This window comes from Chiloscyllium plagiosum, unplaced genomic scaffold (assembly GCF_037043375.1).
Source record: "Chiloscyllium plagiosum isolate Xiang-an unplaced genomic scaffold, Cpla_swu_hap1 HiC_scaffold_30, whole genome shotgun sequence".
Taxonomy (NCBI): Eukaryota; Metazoa; Chordata; class Chondrichthyes; order Orectolobiformes; family Hemiscylliidae; genus Chiloscyllium; species Chiloscyllium plagiosum.
The window spans coordinates 20,775,941-20,796,265 of NW_028270168.1; the positions used below are offsets into that span (position 1 = coordinate 20,775,941).

The 20,325-nt window shown below is 40.5% G+C and overlaps 1 protein-coding gene across 1 annotated transcript in view; it reads right to left on the reverse strand.

Annotated features, from left to right (window-relative positions):
• Positions 1-20,325, reverse strand: part of LOC122563602 (exostosin-1-like) — a 260,921-nt gene that overhangs the window by 59,308 nt on the left and 181,288 nt on the right. The window contains exon 2 of the mRNA XM_043717538.2: positions 10,172-10,265. Within this exon, the coding sequence (XP_043573473.1) occupies positions 10,172-10,265 (94 nt within the window). The remainder of the gene's footprint in view (positions 1-10,171; positions 10,266-20,325) is intronic.

A 20,325-nucleotide genomic window follows, 5' to 3' on the forward strand; every position in this document is an offset into this window, starting at 1 on the left:
TGAATTTGTATTTGCAGAGTTGCATTGTTCTTTGCTCAAAAACTGCGTGAATCCATGTAAGACTCTGTTAACTCACTTTTTAGATTAGAATCAGTCTAAACATTATGGCACAGACAGGGAACACAGGAGGCTAACACTTTCAACATATTATCTGGCTGAAACCAATTGTTAAAGTTCACCTGAGAATGTAACTTTTAAAAAAAGGTTTTGTGATTTACATATGAATATCATGGTATTCGAACAGATGAAAGACTCAACAAACAATAAAGGTATTTTTCAATGTATAATTTCAGTTACATCACATTGTAAATTTTTGCTATAAATTCTGTGTCTTACAATTGTGTCCTCCACAACCACCTGATGAAGGAGCTCCAAAAGCTAGTGCTTCCAATTAAACCTGTCGGACTATAACCTGGAGTTGTGTGATTTTTAATTACGTCCCTCACGATCTTTTAAACCTCTATAAGGTCACCCCTCAACCTCCTACGCTCCAGTGAAAAAAAGACCCAGCCTATCCAGCCTGATTTTACAGCTCAAACCCTCCATTCCTGGCAACATCCTGGTAAGTCATTTCTGAACCCTCTCCAGATTTAATGAACCCTTCTAAATAACAGGGCGACCAGAACTGGAAACAATACTGCGGAACATGCCTAACCAATGTCTTGCACAAACTCAACATGATGTCTCAACTCTTGCAGTGAAAGGTCCCAGCAATGCAGGCAAGCCTATCCAGCCTGTTTTTACAACTCAAACCCTCCATTCCTTCTTAACCACCTTCTTAACCACCCTGTTTACTTGTGACACAAATTTCAAAGAAACATGTACTTGAACATGGATTTAGTAAGGGAAGGTCGTGTCTGACAAACCTGTTGGAATTCTTTGAAGAGGTGACAAGTAGGTTAGACCATGGAAACCCAGTGGATGTGGTCTATCTTGATTTCCAAAAGGACTTTGATAAGGTGCCACACGGGAGGCTGCTGAGTAAGGTGAGGGCCCACCTTAATTCTAGATCAGGTCTTGGTAATTTATCCACCTTTGTTTTCTAAGAACTCCAACACATCCTCTTCTTTAATGTGGACTGTTCTCAGAACATCACTAGTTATTTTCCTGAGTTCTCTAGCCTCCATTGCCTTCCCCACAGTAACAGATGATGTGAAATATTCATTTAATATCTCTCCCATCTCCTGAGGTTTAACACAAAGATGACCTCATCGATCTTTAAGGGGTCCTCCTCACTCTCTAGTTGCTCTTTTCCTCTAAATGTACTTGTAGCATCTTTTTTGGATTATCCTTAGCCTTACCTGTCAAAGCTGTCTCATATCCCCTCTTTGTTTTCCTGATCTCTCTTTTAAGAATGCCCCTACAGTCTTTATACCATTGAAGGGATTTATTTGATCCCAGTTGTTTATATCTATGATTCCTTTTTATATTTTTGATTAAATGTATTCCCTAATCTTACCATTGTTCCCTATTCTTACCAGCCTACCTTTCAGTCTAACAGGAACATAATGCCTCTGAACTCTCGTTATCAAACATTTGAAAACCTCCCTATTGTCAGTCATTCTTTTCCCTGCAAACAGTCTATTCCAACCAACTTTTGAAAGTTCTAGTCTTTATACCATTAAAGTCTGCCTTACTCCAATTGAGAGCTTTAACAAAGGAAAGTTTATCCTTTTCCTTAACTATTTTAACATTAACAGAATTACATTCACTAGTCCCAAAATGTTTCCCTACTAAGACTTCAGTCACTTGCCCTGACTTAATTCCCAAGAAAAGGTCAAGTTCTGTTCCTTCTCTAGTAGGTACACACACATGTTGATAAAGAAAATTTTCTTGAACACATTTAACAAATTCCTCACTGTTTAAACCCTTAATAACACAGCACCCCCAGTCAATGCTTGGAAAACTAAAATCCCCTACTATCACAACCCTATTGTTCTTAGATATATCTGAGATGATTAGATTCCCTACAGTGTGGAAACAGGCCCTTCAGCCCAACAAGTTCACACCGACCCTCCGAAGAGTAACCCACCCAGACCCATGTCCCTCTGACTAATGCACCTAACACTATGGGCAATTTAGCATGGCAAATTCAACTGACCTGCACATCTTTCGACTGTGGGAGGAAACAGGAGCACCCGGAGGAAACCCACACAGACAGACATGGGGAGAACATGCAAACTCCACACAGACAGTCGCCCGAGGCTGGAATTGAACCTGGGTCCCTGGCGCTGTGAGGCTGCAGTGCTAACCACTGAGTCACCGTGCCACCCAATTCATATTCTCTATTCATCTCTATTCATATTTGCTCCTCAATTTCCCTCTGACTGTTGGAGGGCCTCTAGTACAATCTTATAAAGGTGATCATCCCTTTCTTATTTCTAATTTCAACCCATATATCTTCACTGGATGATCCCTCAGAAATATCCTCTCTCACTACAATAGTGATTATTGTTGGTTCCACAACCACCTGATGAAGAGGCAGCACCTCCAAAGCTAGTACTTCCAAATAAACCTGTTGGACCATAATCTGGTGTTGTGTGATTTTTAATTTTGTTCATTCTAGTTCAACAGCTGAACCTCCAAAACATTACAACGGTAATGTTCTTCTTAACCAAAGATATCTTTACCCTCCTCTTTTGCCTCCCTTTCTATCCTTTCTTTTATCCTTCTTTTAAAACCTGGAAAATTGAGCTGCCAGCTCTGTCCTTTCCTCAGCCAAGTTTCTGCAATAGCTATGACGTCCCAGTCCTATCTTCTGATGCATGCCCTGAGTTAAGCAGCCTTTAATTGAAAGATCCTTTGCACTGAAATAAATGCAGTTTAATTTTTCAGAGTTACCTCATTCTCTGAGTTGCTCTTATCTGTCTTTTCTAATTAACTTGCTCTTCGCTGATTCTGAATCATCTTAATCTGTCTTTCTATTTTCACCTCAACAAAGTTTGGCCAAATTTCTAAGTTGTTTCTAAACAATGTTTACTCACCAATTCTCCATGAGAGGAAGGCTACAGAGCAGCATGCTCAGTGTTACACAGGTTCCAGCCTTCTAGCAGAGTACTAGCACATAAATAGTGAGGTCACAGTTACATTACAGTCACTTCAGAGGCTCATTAATATATTCAATAAACCTCATCTTGACAGAATCCTCTCATTCCAGTGAGCAATCTGGTGGACCTTCACTATATTGTTTCTAAAAGAAGTATATCAATACTTAAATATGGGATTGAAAACTGCACAGTGTTCCAAGTATGATGTCATCAAAACCACATACATGCTCAAAGTTTGTGAGAAGATTTGTAGCTCGGGTGCTCGTTGTTATGGTTCTGTTCGCCGAGCTGGGAATTTGTGTTGCAGACATTTCGTCCCCTGTCTAGGTGACATCCTCAGTGCTTGGGAACCTCCTGTGAAGCGCTTCTGTGATGTTTCCTCCGGCATTTATAGTGGTTTGAATCTGCCACTTCCGGTTATCAGTTCCAGCTGTCCGTTGCAGTGGTCGGTATATTGGGTCCAGGTCGATGTGCTTATTGATTGAATCTGTGGATGAGTGCCATGCCTCTAGGAATTCCCTGGCTGTTCTCTGTTTGGCTTGTCCTATAATAGTAGTGTTGTCCCAGTCTAAATGTTATGGCATAGACAGGGAACACAGGGGGCTAACACCTTCAACATATTGTCTGGCTGACACCAATTGTTACAGTTAACCTGAGAGTGTAACCTTTTTTAAAAAAGTTTTGTGATTTACATATGAAAGAAGTGAAACTATCATGGTATTCGAACAGATGAAAGACTCAACAAATAATCAAGGTATTTTTCAATGTATAATTTCAGTTACATCACACTGTAAATTTTTGCTATAAATTCTGTGTCTTACAATTGTCCACAACCACCCGATGAAGGAGCGACGCTCAGAAAGCTAGTGCTTTCAATTAAACCTGTTGGACTATAACCTGGTGTTGTGTGATTTTTTTTAACCTGGTACACCCCAGTTCAACACCAGCATCTCCAAATCATGTGGGACGTAGATATGGTGAATAGCAAAGGTCTTTTCTCTACGTTCAAAACTAAGGACCATATTTTTAAGGTGATAGAAGAAAGATTTAAGGAGGCCAGTACTTTCTTACAGACAGTAGGCTCTATCACCAATGGGACCCTCAACAGAAAACTTGTTGATAAAAATAGGCAAAGTTTTTTTTCAGGCCTAGCATCCTTCAATGCTTATTTTAGTCTCGAGAACCTTGTTATTGACTGCATCTGATGCAACAGCCAATGGTCTCGATGCACTCCATTGAGGATTCATTTACAGTGGCCATTTCCTGTGATAATGAGGCATTAAGAAATGAGATCAATGAAATTTTTGACAGCATTCTCCATGATTCATTGCAGTGCACGGAAGGCCCAAGATTGGGACAAGCAACTCAGTATATGAGGCAAGCCCAGGCTCAAAGTGTGCTGCGTCGGTACCATTTGTCACAAATCTGAGATTCCATCCAAGCCCATAAGTTTTTCGCCTCTCCCAACAAAAAGCTGATGAAAAGCAAGGAAAAAGTGTCAATCAATATTTTAAAATACTGGCATTAAGGTGTAAGGAAGCATTCCAAGCTGTAAGATTTCACAAGGAGCTATCCAATGCTCTGGTCACCTTCAGTAGTTTTGCAATACAAGATCACTACTTTAAAGGTAAATCAAACAGATCACCTCAAAAATATAAAATTCCTTATCTTTGCCTAGTATTCCAGTTGTGTAGTCCATGCTGAGCTTCCTTGCATCTGGCATTTTTCCAGAAAGTTTCTCAGTGTCTACAAATGCGATCTGGATTGTCCAGACTGCAACTCCTCCAGAATAGTCAGTAATCTCAGGAGATTTTTGTTGATCATTCACCATTCTTGCACAAATCTTTTGAAGAATGAAATTCTGCAATCTTCTTGATGATTCACTACTCTCTTTGTCCTAAACTTGAGAATACTGAGTGAGAACTTCAAGAAATCATTATATCGGTACTGTAGCTACATGGTTATATCTCCCAGTTTTTCTTCAACTGTGCAACTTCACCAACCTGAGGATTTTCATTGTCAATTGATCTCTTTGAAAGAATCTTTTGTGAAAGACCTGAGATTAATTGTCATCATGTCAAGGGAAATTGGACCCTCCAAAGAGCATCCACTGTTATGAGTCCTAGTGGTCGCAGTAGTCTGGCTGTCAGTTCGGAAATGCACTTGATGTATGGTAATGTGGCTAGTCCTTTGGGTTGCGGCATGTCCTCATTCCGTTGTCTTTCCCTTAGGCATCTGTTGATTCACCAAAAGCGGATACCCCAGCAATTTCATCAACAGATGCCTAAGGGAAAGACAACGGAACGAGGACATGCCGCAACCCAAAGGACTAGCCACACTACCATACATCATGAGCATTTCCGAACTGACAGCCAGACTACTGCGACCACTAGGACTCATAACAGCACACAAACCAACAGCCACTCTCAGACAACTCACCAGAACGAAGGACCCGATACCCAGCATGAGCAAAACCAATGTAGTGTACAAAATCCCATGCAAGGACTGCACAAAACACTACATAGGACAAACAGGAAGACAGCTAACGATCCGCATCCATGAACACCATTTAGCCATGAAACGACACGACCAGCTATCCTTAGTAGCCACACATGCAGATGACAAGCAACATGAATTCGACTGGAACAACACTACTATTATAGGACAAGCCAAACAGAGAACAGCCAGGGAATTCCTAGAGGCATGGCACTCATCCACAGATTCAATCAATAAGCACATCGACCTGGACCCAATATACCGACCACTGCAACGGACAGCTGGAACTGATAACCAGAAGTGGCAGATTCAAACCACTATAAATGCCGGAGGAAACATCACAGAAGCGCTTCACAGGAGGCTCCTAAGCACTGAGGATGTCACCTAGACAGGGGACGAAACGTTTGCAACACAAATTCCCAGCTCGGCGAACAGAACCACAACACATACATGCAGGAAGACTTCTTTATTCATGTACTCCAATGCCGTTGTAATAAAGACTAACATGACATCTATCTTCTGTATTGCTTTCTGTACCTGTATACTAAACTTGTGTTCCTTGTACAATTCCACCAAAGATTCGTTAAATATTAACATTTACAGACTTCACACCTTTGAAAAGATGTTCTGCTTTTCTCTTCTTGCTACCAAAATGAATAGCCCCACAGTTTCCCACATTGTTCTTCACCTATCACAATATTGTCTACTCAGTTAATTTGTCTATACCTCCTTGTAACCAGTGCACCTTTCTCAGATTACTACCTAGTTTTGTATTATCAGCAAATTTAGTTCGAGTACTTTGAGTCTCTTTGTGTAAGTTATCCATTTTCATTCATGGGATGTGGGAGTTGTTGGCTGAGCCAACATTTATTGCTCATCCTTAATGCCTTGGGAAGTTAGTGGCGAGCTGTTTTCTTGAACCTTGCAGCCCACGATGTTTGGTTAGCAACTGAATTTGAGGATTCTGACTCCTATCTGCTGCCCTTGTTCTTCGAGATTGAGAACTATAGAGACCACACCAATAACAATCAGAAACTGATCCTTTCCGCACTTTAATCATGACAGCCCAGTGGCTTTGAAATGGTCTTAAGACCATAAGACATAGGAGCGTAAGTAAGGCCATTCGGCCCATCGAGTCCACTCAACCATTCAATCATGGCTGATGAGCATTTCAACTCCACTTTCCCGCATTCTCCCCGTAGCCCTTAATTCCTTGTGACATCAAGAATTTATCAATTTCTGCCTTGAAGACATTTAGCGTCCCAGCCTCCACTGCACTCTGTGGCAATGAATTCCACAGGCCCACCACTCTCTGGCTGAAGAAATGTCTCTGCATTTCTGTTCTGAATTTACCCCCTCTAATTCTAAGGCTGTGTCCACGAGTCCTAGTCTCCTCAACTAACGGAAACAATTTCCTAGCATCCACCCTTTCCAAGCCATGTATTATCTTGTAAGTTTCTATTAGATCTCCCCTTAATCTTCTAAACTCCAATGAATACAATCCCAGGATCCTCAGCCGTTCCTCATATGTTAGACCTACCATTCCAGGGATCACGTGTGAATCTCCGCTGGACACGCTCCAGTGCCAGTATGTCCTTCCTGAGGTGTGGGGACCAAAACTGGACACAGTACTCCAAATGGGGCCTAACCACAGCTTTATAAAGTCTCAGTAGCACAACAGTGCTTTTATATTCCAACCCTCTTGAGATAATTGACAACATTGCATTCGCTATCTTAATCACGGACTCAACCTGCATGTTTACCTTTAGAGAATCCTCAACTAGCACTCCCAGATCCCTCTGTATTTTGGCTTTATGAATTTTCTCACCGTTTAGAAAGTAATCCATGCTTGTATTCTTTTTTCCAAAGTGCAAGACCTCGCTTTTGCTTACATTGAATTCCATCAGCCATTTCCTGGACCACTCTTCCAAACTGTCTAGATCCTTCTGCAGCCTCCCCACTTCCTCAGTACTACCTGCATGTCCACCTAACTTTGTATCATCGGCAAACTTCGCTAGAATGCCCCCAGTCCCTTCATCCAGATCATTAATATATAATGTGAACAGCTGCAGCCCCAACACTGAACCCTGCGGGACGCCGCTTGTCACCGGCTGCCATTCTGAAAAAGAACCTTTTATCCCAACTCTCTGCCTTCTGTCAGACAGCCAATCCTCAATCCATACCAGTAGCTCACCTCGAACACCATGGGCCCTCACCTTGCTCAGCAGCCTCCCATGTGGCACCTTATCAAAGGCCTTTTAGAAGTCTAGGTAGACCATATCCACTGGGTTTCCCTGGTCTAACCTACTTGTCACCTCTTCAAAGAAGAGGTCTGCTTCCTGTTCATTAACCAATCTCTAACAATGCTGATTCATGGTCCCAAACTCCATGAAATCTGATTGTGCACAACACTCAACATTGGAGGCCCCCAAGGATGTGTCCTCAGCCCCCTACTGTACTCCCTGTAGACCCATGATTGTGTTGTGAAATTGCAAATGATGCCACCTACAAGTTCACGGAAGACATCACTGTAATAGAACAGATATTAAACAATGATGAGTAAAAAAAAAATGGAGATAGAGGGCTTGGTGATTTGGTGCAATGAGAACAACCTCTCTCTCAACGTCGGCAAAACTAAAGAACTGACCATTAACTTCAGAAAGAAAGGAAGAAAACACACTCCCATTTACAACAACAGAGCTAAGGTTGAAGAGCGTCACGTTCCTCGGAGTGACGATAACGGACAGCCTATCCTGGACTTCCCACATAGATGCGATGATCAAGAAAGTCCAACAACACTTCTTCTTCCTCAGGCAGCTCAGGAAATTTGGCATGTCCATAAGGACCCTCACCCACTTCTACAGATGCACCATTGAAAGCATACTGTCCAGGTGCATTACGGCCTGGTATGGCAACTGCTCTGCCCAGTACCGTAAGAAACTATAGAAGGTGGTGTGCATAGCCTAGGTCATCACAGAAGCCAACCATCCATCCATGGACTCCGCTTACACAGCTCGCTGCCATGGAAAGGTTGCCAACATCATCAACAACCCATCACACCCAGAAAATGATCTCCTATAACCTCTTCTGTCAGGCAGAAGATATAGAAGCTTGAACACATGCACCAGCAGGTTCAGGAACAGCTTCTTCCTGGCTGTTATTAGACTGATGAATGGACTCTCTAGCCTCAAATAATGTTGATCTTGCTAATGCTGATCTCGCCTAGTGCACACCCTGTGCAATGTATCCTGTCTGCCACAAAGGACTTTTGATTTATATGTCCTTGCTATTTTGAGCTGCCTGTACGGCTCAGAAACAAAGCTTTTCACTATACTTTGGTACACGTGACAACAAATAAAATCCAAATCCAAATCAAAATCAAATGTTACCCTTTTGTGTTAACTTTATTTTCAAGACTTTTGCAAATCCAGGTAGATGACATTTACTCTATTGCCCAAAGGGAATGGAGACATAATAAAAAATAACTACCTTCACAGATTTTCCTCAAAAATGTTTTTAAAAAGTTGTCTTCCACAATTTCCCTTTTATAAAATTATATTTGAAGTTTTAAAGTTAAGACCTCTTAGACTTCATGACATGTGGGGGTTAAGGGAACAATTACATCCAAGACTGTTACTTGCTTTGCAATTTTGGACTTGACCTGTTGGCGCACAGCTATGTTCTCCTCGCTCACAAGTGCACCTTTAGGTTTACTTTATTTTAGTGATCCCAAGCAGTTCCAACCCAAATCTGGAGGCAAGCTTTTATTTTTGGTCACTTGGGACAGAAGTAAGAAAATACAGTTCTCATAGAAATGTAGAACTTTCTCTTCAAAGGCTATGGATCCTTGAGCTCAATTGTAGCTTTCAATTCTGAAGTTGATAGATTTTTTTTAAAAGAGGACAACAGTATCAAAGGCTCCAAAGTTAGGTGGATAAATGGTACTGAGACACAGATCAGCCATGATCTCAAATAATGCCAGAGCAGGAATGACCTACGATATGGTTCCTATGTTATTATTGCAAACCAGAAACAGATTGTGGTAGACATGAAAGAGAAGATGACCAAAGGGAAATAGGAAAGGCAGCAGCAAGGTATTGGTTATGTTACTAGATGAACAACCAAGAAGCCTGGATTAATAATGCAAGGGACCAAAAGTTCATGTCCCACAAGGACAAGTTCAGAAGCCACTGTACAGCAATGTGCAGACCCACTTGGTAAAGTTCCAGCAGAAATAGGTCAGGGCAGAAGTATGTCAATAGGCCATGAGAGAGAGAAATAATGAGTGGAGTGTTTCAAAATGTTCAGCATCACCGAACTACAGCGTGTGGGGTGGCATGGATACAGCTAGAGTTGACCAAGCTGGCCTCAGCCTTCTGGCAAAAATTAAACTTATAACAATTGAAGGTTAAAAAATGAGGAGCTAAACGCTAAGCAATAATTGGCTGATATTCTGAACACATAATACCGTATGTTTGATTATATATATAAACTAATATTCCTTTAGATCTTCTACCCCAAAATTTTATTCTCAATGTTGGTAAACTCATGAGACACATCCAGCATTTTCTGTATTTGTTTCACAATCTCATACAGTTCAACTTTTCACATCACGGACGTTGTGTTACCTGAAGAGATTCCAGAAATCGGAAAGACCCCAGTCTTCTTCCCCTTGGAACAAGGCAGAAGGTGGAGTTGTGCAACAATTCCTGATAATCATACCTGAGAAGGGAAGGCAAAACACATTCATTAATTGATCATGCTTAATGGTTATCCATATAAGATTCCTTGATTTTAACAGAGTAGTTAAATTGATGGGTTTTCCCCTCTCTATGTAGCTACGTAGCCTCAGATCTGTAATCCTCCAATTTTCTACATACCTCCAATTTTGGTCTCTTCCATCCCAAATTTTAATAATTGGTAGCTCGCCTTCAATTGATTTGGCCCTAAGCTCTGGAGTTCCCTCTCCAAATCGGTCTTTTACTCTTTCTTTAAGATGCTTCTGATGACTTCTCTCTTCACAACACTTTTGCTATCTCTCCTGAGTATCCGTTAGTGGCTCTGATCCAAACTTTGTTTTGTGGACATCTTTGGACAATTTACAATGTTTAAAGCTCTAGATAACTACATGTTGTTGTTGGGTGATCTACAACTCTCAGTGTAAAAGTTGGAGCAGCTCAATGATTGTACTAACCAGAGGCTGAGAGAGACTCTCTCATCTGGCCAAGTCAAGTACAGTGGATGGGATCGAGAAAGGGAAGGCAATCTTCATAGAAAAGAGCATAGGATCAGATATGGTTGTGATCAAGGAGATTTTTTGGAGAATGCAAGACAATTCATGTTGTTCTTGGCATCAGAAAAATAATTTAGAACGCTCATTTTCAACTCCCTGTAGTTGCCAGTAGCTATCCCAGAAGAGACTGCAAGGTTAGGTCCACATCAATTTTCAATGGATGGGGGAACCATTAGATTTTCATAATAATATGCCATTGATCATCCATTGTTTTCCCCTTACCTCACCAATGACCAGACTGAAAAACCTATCCTACTCTGGCCTTAGTTAGAGAACAGGACCCCATTAATTTCATGTAATTCAAAATTTCCAGAAAATAGGTGGAAACTATCTATGCCACCAAATTCAAGACACCTAACCAAAATGGCATCAACCCAGCCATCAATGGGAAAGTATGATATTGCTATTCCTGTCATGGTTCTGATGAGAATGTAGCCATTATCTTTGTAGTAAATGGCAAAACACCACATGTACAGCCCATATAATTTAGATTAATACTACTAATTCCAATTTATTGTAACAGAGAGATAAAGAAAGATAAATAAAGCACAGTACAAAACACTACCTGGTAATATTAAAACAAAACTCATTATAAATGAAACTTTTTGTATTTTTAAAGAATTTTGACCCAGACTTATGGACAGGAGGAAACACAGATGCTGGGCAACCAGTTTTATTGCTGCAACATGGAACTAACTGCTTGAAACATTCAGACTGGCCAAACACTCAATGATTTATCACATGCTAAGAGGCCTCCAAGCACAGTACTCTTGTTCAAAGGCTCAGTGAAGCATATTGTACATGGCTGGTTTAAACACAATGATTCACAGCCTAGGCTCTTATACCCAAGGAATGTTAAATGTTGGCAATGATGCATCATTGAAACTTCCATTTGCTCCCAAAGTTACATAAATACAGGAGTTGGAAAGAAACAAAAAGGCTGTTTGAAGGTTGTTTACTGTGAGTCAAAGTATGAAACAAAGAGTTTGATTGCTTTCCAACCAGTTGTAGGAAGGGGGGGATTTATGCTGATGGAAATGTTGAGTGACTGATGGTGAGAGTGTGAGGACAGGGTGTCTGGAGGCAGGGTGTGATGTACTGACACTTCCAGAAATGTGTCCACTCAGACGCAGCAAATCCGATTTTGGAAACGGGGGTGGGGAGGGTAACGGTGCTTGACCAAGTAGCAGGCAGACAGTCTTAGTCGGAAAAAAAACGTCCCCATGTAAATAAGATGGGTTAAAAAAAATAGCAAAAACACTAAAATTAAAGCAAAGTACTGAAGATGCTGGAAGTCTGAAATAAAAACAGCATATAATAGAGAAACCCAGCAGATCTGGCAGCATTTGTGGTCCAGAGGAACAGAGTTAATGCTTTGAGCTCAAGATGATTCTTCTTCGCAATGTTCTGCAATACACTTTATTTTCACAAAGAGCTTTGATTTGAACATGACAGTTGACTTGCCTCTACACATCTGTTAGTAACTTACCCAGATTTTAATGGAGAACCAATCCAGGAGTATTGCGATTATAACATTAGCTAAAACTGGATGAGCTCACTTGGATTGGATTGTGGGTACATTTACGGGGTAAAACCCTCTGCTAATTTAAACCCGACACAAAGAGAAGCTCACCTCATGCCATAATCTGTTAAATTTCGAGAGACAAAGAACCATCCCAGAGGTCACTATTTAAAGTAAAATTTAACAATTTTATTCTTTAAGTCCAAAAGAGAACATTAGACGACTATTTTACAACTCCTTTCTCTTAAACCTATCTTTCACCTCCCACTCTACAATACTGGCCTGATAAAAAAACCCAATTAAGATTTACAAAAAAAAATTTCAAAACCAGTCAGCTTGGTCGATTCACCATTGTAGATTTTCCTCTGTAGATTTTTCTAGGTCGGCTTTTCTTTGGTCTTCTGCTGAACAACATTTCTTATGGACGGGTACTTTTCAGAGAGCTATTCGGCTAGTCGTCTATACTTGTTGGTGTTCTTGGCAGTTCTTCCCTTAACTGTTCCAAATGTCTGGTTTTATACCACAAAACATCAGATCATTTCATTGGTTTGATGTCATCAAAACATTAAATTCAAATTTGATTGGATTTTCGTCTCTGGGACATAATTCAAACTGATTGGCTGAATTTGAATTTGTTTTTGGTATCATGGCACACAGCACCAGCTCTTTGTGTCAACCAAATGTTACATTTTTAAAATGTTCAGCGCACTCTGTGTTTTCAGTCCTTGCCACTTTCCTCTCTCTCTTAAAGATACAGTACACACCTACACCTTCATAACAAAGGATATCAATCAATTCTGAGTCTCAATGCTCAAAATAATCCTTCTGCTGTTCTAGCACCAATATGGCTCAAACTGTAAGGAAATTCACTCCATAATTTTAACATGTCTCCAAACTGACTCTTTATGCAGCAAATGATTAGTACAAAGGAGCTATGACTCCACCACAGTGACATGTATATACCAGCTGTCAGACATTTGTTCGGCTGTTGGAAGGCTTAAACAAGATTGTAGTAATTGCTGTGTCATGCAGTGTCATTTATTATTGAATCACACACTGTTTGGGGAGGGTAAGCAATCTAGAATCAGCTTCTTAACTTTTGAAGCAGAGTTTCCATTTACATAAGACTTTTCACAACCTCAGGACTTTTTAAAAAAAATTAATTTAGGGGATGTGGGTTTTGATAGCTTAGCCAGCATTTGTTGTCCATCCTTTATTGTTGTCAAGAAGGCGATGGTGAGCTGCCTATTTGTACTGCTGCAGTCATGCGCAGTAGGTAGACCCACAAAGTCATTAGGGAGGGAGAGTTAGGATTCTGACCCAGCAACAGTGAAGGAATGGCAATATCCTTTCAAGTCAGGATGGTGAGTGACTAGGAGGAGAACTTGCAGGTGGTGGTGTTCCAATGTATCTGTTGGCCTTCTGGATGGAAGTGGTAGGTTTAGAAGGTACTGTCTAAGAATCCTTGGTGTTCTAAAAGCCTTTTAAGTGAACAAAATACATCTGAAGGGGAATGACCAGATAATTTGTTTAGCGATGTTGGTTGAAGGATAAATATTGGTCCCTGCTCTCCTACTAGTGCCATGAAAATACTAGAGAAGGCTAGACAGGATGCCCACTTGACATCTGAACCAACAGCTCTACCTCAGAAAGTGTTTCATTCCCTCAGAACTATGCTAGGGCTGTCAAACTCTCCAGAGTAGAACTTGGAATCCATGATCTCTGCTTTAAATATGAGCATGCTATTGTTCGAGTCACAGTGGACACTTTAAAATTAGAGAGTTATAGGACCAGGAAAGGTTCACTTTTACAACCTTATCTCATCCAAAATATAGTTGTTACGAGAGTCCTTGCAATGCTCGTAGACAAGTGACTGCAGTAGCACTGCAGACCTACTGTTTTCACTAAAGAATGACACGTTTGTGACTAAAAAGCAGCATGGTAATGAAGAACTTTCAACAATCGTCCTCAGGAGTCAAACAGCAGTTGGGGAACTCTGGTGCCTTACCCATCTTGCACAGCCTAGAATCTGAGAAAAGCTCATCAACCGCATGAGGAATTGTGCTTGAATCACAGAAGCAGGCCATTCAGCCCAATAGATTCACACCTGAATTTATACTCCAAATAAACCTCCTCCCACCTTCTTCACACTCTTGTGCTTACCTAACCTCATTTATTAATAAATTTGTGCCATTCACCTGAAATACTCCACATGGTAGCATATTTCATATTTTATTCTCACCCAGGGTAAAAAAAAACAGAATTTTCTCATAAATTTATAGGAGAGTTTTTTTTATGTAGCTCCTTGCTCTGGGTCTCACCAAAGTGAAAATGCTTTCTCTACATCTACATTATTGAATCTTTTCAAATTTATTTAAGACCTCAATGGAGTTCATCAAGCTTCTGACTGAAGTCTTAAATAATTCTGGTGTCAGTTTCATTGACTTTTTTCAACAGGCAACAGCCTCCGCCTCTCTCTTTTAAAACTGTCTTAATTGTTTCTATATCATTTTATTATATAAGATTAAAACTGTACATAACATTCCATAGGTGGAACTTAATGCCCTCATCTGAGGGGTATTTTGGAGCGGGGATGATTTATTCAGCTGGGAGAGTACAACCATTATATCTGCCCAGATTCAATGTGGATGGCCATCCCACACCACCAACAATTTTGACTTTTAAATGATGTGGAGGTGCTGGTGTTGGACTAGGGTGAACAAAGTTAAAAAATGATATAATACCAAGTTATAGTCCAACAGGTTTATTCGGAAATACAAGCTTTCAGAGCACAGCTCCTTCATCAGGTACCTAGCGGGGCAGGATCATAAGACACAGAATTTATAGCAAAAGGTCAACACCTTTAATGTATTGTCTGAGCTGAGATGTCACTTTTTTTTTTATACTGATAAAACCTTAAGTTGTCTCAGGACTGTGACTTGAAAGAAGTTCTGGGATTTACATATTAATCAATCAAAACCTGCAGCCCCATTCTAACTGACTAAAGACTTAACAGCAACCTAAGTTTGTTCAATACATTGTACCAGTTATATGACACTTTGATCTTTTACTGTAAATTCTATGTCCTATGATCCTTCTCTACTAGCTACCTGACAAAGGAACAGTGCTCCAAAAGCATGTACTTTCAAATAAACCTGATGGACCATAACCTGATGTTGTGTGATTTTTTCACCTTTAAATGGGCAATGAATAATCAAGTAAGGGCTTCATCCCACGGCTGCTAGCGGCACTTGTCCACGTGGGAAAGCTGGAAAGCAGACTTTCTTGGGATTCCTTGTGGGGTTCCATAAGGTGAAGTACTTCATTTAAAAATACTCAGTGTTTGCTCGAGGAAACTGGCAGTGGGAAGGGTAGGGGCCATTGCAACTGACACCCCCCTCCTAAACCCCCCCACCCTCAACCCATCCTCATCCTTGGCAACACTTGGTCTTGGGTGGGTATCTTGCTGGCAGCAGCCAATGTTTCTCAGTGTTGCTTATAATAACTGCTGCTGCCCTCTGATGCACTGGCCGTTCTTCGCCCTGATCCCAGTGTTGGTGACCTCAGGGCAAGGTTCACTGCTGCCCAGCTAGGTGACCAGGCTGAGGTATTTAATTCTGGCAGACCTTCCCAAGAGCAGGTGCGATGGGATCTTGCTTATTCTATGATGGCAGCAAGGCCCATCGACTCCAATAAATACCGTCCCAGGTGTAGTTGAACTAAGATTCTGTACAATTTTAACACAACCTCCCTGCTGTCTATCCAGCAGTGAACATTAGTGCTTTGTTTGTCTTTTTTTAAAACCAAAAATGAGAAAAGTATTTTTAGATGGTCAGGACTAGTTAAAGTACAAGCTAATGACAGGAAATGCTGATACACAAGGACTGAGATCAACCCATTCTTTTTCCACTGCTCAATAAACATCTCACCATATCTGCAGCAATGTTTTGAATCCCAGCAGATTTCAATCAGAGATTAGCTCCAGCGCTATACAGGCCGACTCTCTCATGTGACAGCAAGAGAACAACAAAGCTCTCATTATTCTGACTCCTACTAAGCCAGGGCGAGACATCAGTTGTTCTTATCTGTACCACTCCGGAGAGCACAGGGACCAGACGTAGATTGGCTGGACAGTTCTATTCCTTTGGCAATTCTTAAAAGATCTATAGATTGGACACAAAGTGAGCGATTTTAACCTAACCGCCTTTGAATCCTTTGGGATTGCCTGAAACACTAGGTTTACACATGTTTTATAACATTGGATTTCACATCAATGTCACTTTCTGTTGAAGTCAGTGGAAAACAGTATCACACCCAATCCCAGCAGTTTAACTAAGGGTGCTGAAGTTGAAGTTGGACGCAAACTAGTGAAATTTATTTTCTCGATTTGATCATGTCCTGTGTCGTTCACCAGATTTTAGTTATTGAATGTATTTTAAAGAATTTTCTTTGGTGATAATGCACTCATTGGATACCAGTCTATGATCCCAGTCCATATTCCGACCACCTTTGCTAATGTCTCACTGGGGTGATAAACCACAGAGACTGAAGAAGATCAAATGGAGATTATTAGTATTTCTGAAACTGAAAGACATTTGGGAGGAAGGTTTGATTAACATGCAAAGATTTGAATTATTGTGCAAACGTCCTTTCTGCACTTTTCTGCTGTCTGATATGTTATGTGGCTAATTAGAATCCAGATATGCCTAAATGCGTTTCTGATTAGTAAATATAAATTGAGTAATTGACACCAAATAGTGAACTGTTTTGATTGAGCTAGTAAGCAGATGGAGTTTAATTTGGAGAAATGTGAGGTATTATATTTTGGTAAAGGACTTATTCAATTCCTAGTAATGCCTTGAGTGATGTTGTAGAAAAGAGAAACCTAAGGGTTCATGTATATAATTGTTTTGAAGTTTACATCACATGTAGATAGAGTGGTTAAGAAGGCAGTTAGCACACTTGCTCAGGCCTTTGAGTAAAGGAGTTGAGATATCATGTTGAGGTTGTACAGGATGTTAGTGAGGCCTCTTTTAGAGTACTGTGTCCAGTTCTGGTCACCCTGCATTAGGTAGGATAGCATTAAACTAGAGAAGATTCAGAAAAGATTTACCAGGATGTTGCTTGGAATGGAAAGTTTGAGTTATAAAAATAGGTTGGATAGACTGGGACTTTTTCACTGGAGTGTCGGAAGTTGAGGGGTGATCTTATAAAGGTTTATAAAACCATTAGGGGTATAGATAAGGTGAATGGCAGATGTCTTTCCCCTAGGGTTGGGGATTTCAAATCTAGGGGGCATTTTTTAAGGTGAGAGGAGAAAGACTTAAAAATGACATGAGGGACAACTTTGTTATGCAGAGAATGGTTCATATGTGGAATGAACTTCCAGAGGAAATGGTGGATGCGGGTATAATTACAATGTTCAAAAGATATTTGGATAAGTACATGAATAGAAAATATTTGGGGGGATATGGGCCAAGCGCAGGCAGGTGGCACTAGTTTAGTTTCGAATTATGGTCGGCATGGACTGCTTGGACCGAAGGACCGTATGACCCTATGACTCTAATATTAGCCTAGGAGTTTGAGTAGATCTTGCTTGCCCTGGACATCATTCACAATCATGTTCAGTATCTAACCTGAATAATGGTACCTGTGGCACTGCAGAATTTCCTCATTACTGCACTGAATTGTAAGTCTCAATTTAATACCCAAGTCTTTGAAATAAAGATGAATGTCACCTGAGTATAAAGGCATAGAAACAGGAGGAGCGAATGATCCATAGAAATTGCTATGACATTCGGGAAAGAAATGGAGGTGCCGGTGTTGGATTGGGGTGGACAAAGTCAGAAGCCACACGACAGCAGGTTACGGTTCAACAGGTTCATTTGAAATAATAAGCTTTTGGAGTGCCGCTCCTTCATCGGGTGAAGTTGGACTATAGCCTGCTGTTGTGTGACAGCATTCAGTAAGATTGTAGTTAATTTGCATCAACTCCACTTTTCTGCCATATCCCCACATCACTTGATCCCTTTAGTGCCCAAACATTTTTTGATCTATGGCTGAGCATCATAATGAGTTAGAGAAATCTATTAGATTTTGAAGAGCAAATTAAGGATTGATGCAGGAATATGTATCTAGTACTTTGATTTTTGTATACATAGAATTGATAATTTATGCAAACTCTACTGGTAATCTTGCATGGACAGAAAACAAAATTATGCTGAAGTGTGTATAGCCTACAGGCTCCATCAAGGAGTCTATAGTTTGATTTTATTAAGTGACACAAGATTGATCTTTTACAAATATGTAGTAAGCTTTAGGGCAAATAAATTTAAAACAAATTATAATCAGATGCACACACAATACCCTTTAAACAAGTCCTTTTCCACATGCTGCATCTTTCCTTCTAAATAAGAACCTTCAAAGTAATTTCTGCACTGATTCCAGGCTCTATGTTATTGGAGAGTAATACAGAAAAGGTGAACTAATACCTCAAAGTTCATCATGGAAGTCTGAGAATGTGAAGTTAGTTTTAGTAACAGGCTTTGCAATAAAATGTTCAAATAAAGTAAGAATCCACGAACAAAAGTCATGTGTCAAAAAAAAGATTTTTTTTTAATGTCACTGACAGTTTCACCTGATTGCTGTCTGTAGAAATGACCTGTGAATTAATCTTCAATTCCTGGTGACTTAGGGAAATTCTCTAGCATCTTCAATAACTGGCTCAAATATAACAAACATTTACTTCAGCAAGGATGCAGAAGGCAATCGGTCCCTGTGGCAACACATCATCAGGGTACAATCCCTTTGAGTGAAGAAAAATAGAAAAGGAAGAAACGGTTACATCAGACAGCAACAGATTCCAACTGGTTCATCACTCAAGGAAGACCTTCAGAATCCTTCACGCTTTCATGGTGTCTGTTAGTCACAAGTCCTTCATGCTTGAGCAAGAACAATGAGGCTGCAGTATCACCCTTGTTACATTAATTCTCAGACAGTATTGCTGTCACTCTTCATTGTTGCCATGTTCACAGCAAGCAATAAGATATTCTTGAAAGATACTGACAGCAAAAATTGAACAACGTGAGCATGTAATTCTTTTAGGTCTTAGCCGTGACTCCTGAGGTTAGAAGTGCTCGTGTTCAAGTCTCAGTCCAGAAATTTGGACACAAATATACTAGGTTGGTGTTCCAGTGCAGTACTGAGGGGAGGATCAGTAAGCTCAGCTGGTTGGACAGCTGGTTAGCAATGGCAGAGTGACATCAGGAGAGCAGGTTCAATTCCAATACTGGCTGAGGTCACCGTGAAGGTCACAAATTCTCAGCCTCAACCTATGTCTGAGTATAAAGTCACTACCATCATCTCTGAGAGAGCAACCTTTTTGTTCACTGTGAATATGATAATTTTATCTTAATTAAGAGGGCATAAACTAAAGATGCCATGGCACTCTTTCCAGAATGCTGTTCCTTTATCGGGTATGATGGAGGAGCACTCTGAAAGCTAGTGTTTTCAAGTAAACCCATTGGACTATAAGCTGGTGTTGTGTGACTTTTGATCTTGTCCAACCCACTGGCACCTCTACATCATGGCTACTATTTTCAAAGAAGAATTCTTCCCCAGTGCCCTGGCCAATATTTGTTGTTCATCCTATGTCAGGAAAACAGACCATCTTGTCATTATCAAGCTTCTGCCTGTGGGAGCTGGCTGTGCACAAATTGACTGCTGGGTTTCCTATATTACAACAGTATCATCAATTTTGAAAGTCTTCGATGGCCGTGAAACACCATTGGAAAGTCAAACTTAGGACTGTTCAATTTTTAAATTCTGAATCGGTTATCCAGGTTTCTCCATGTACTGAAATGGAAAGCATGTTGGGACTGTTCCAGTTTGATTAGCAATGTAGCTGGCACAATCTCAGTTGCAATACCTGGGATGCTCCAATGGGACTGGGTTGTGGCAATTTGGAG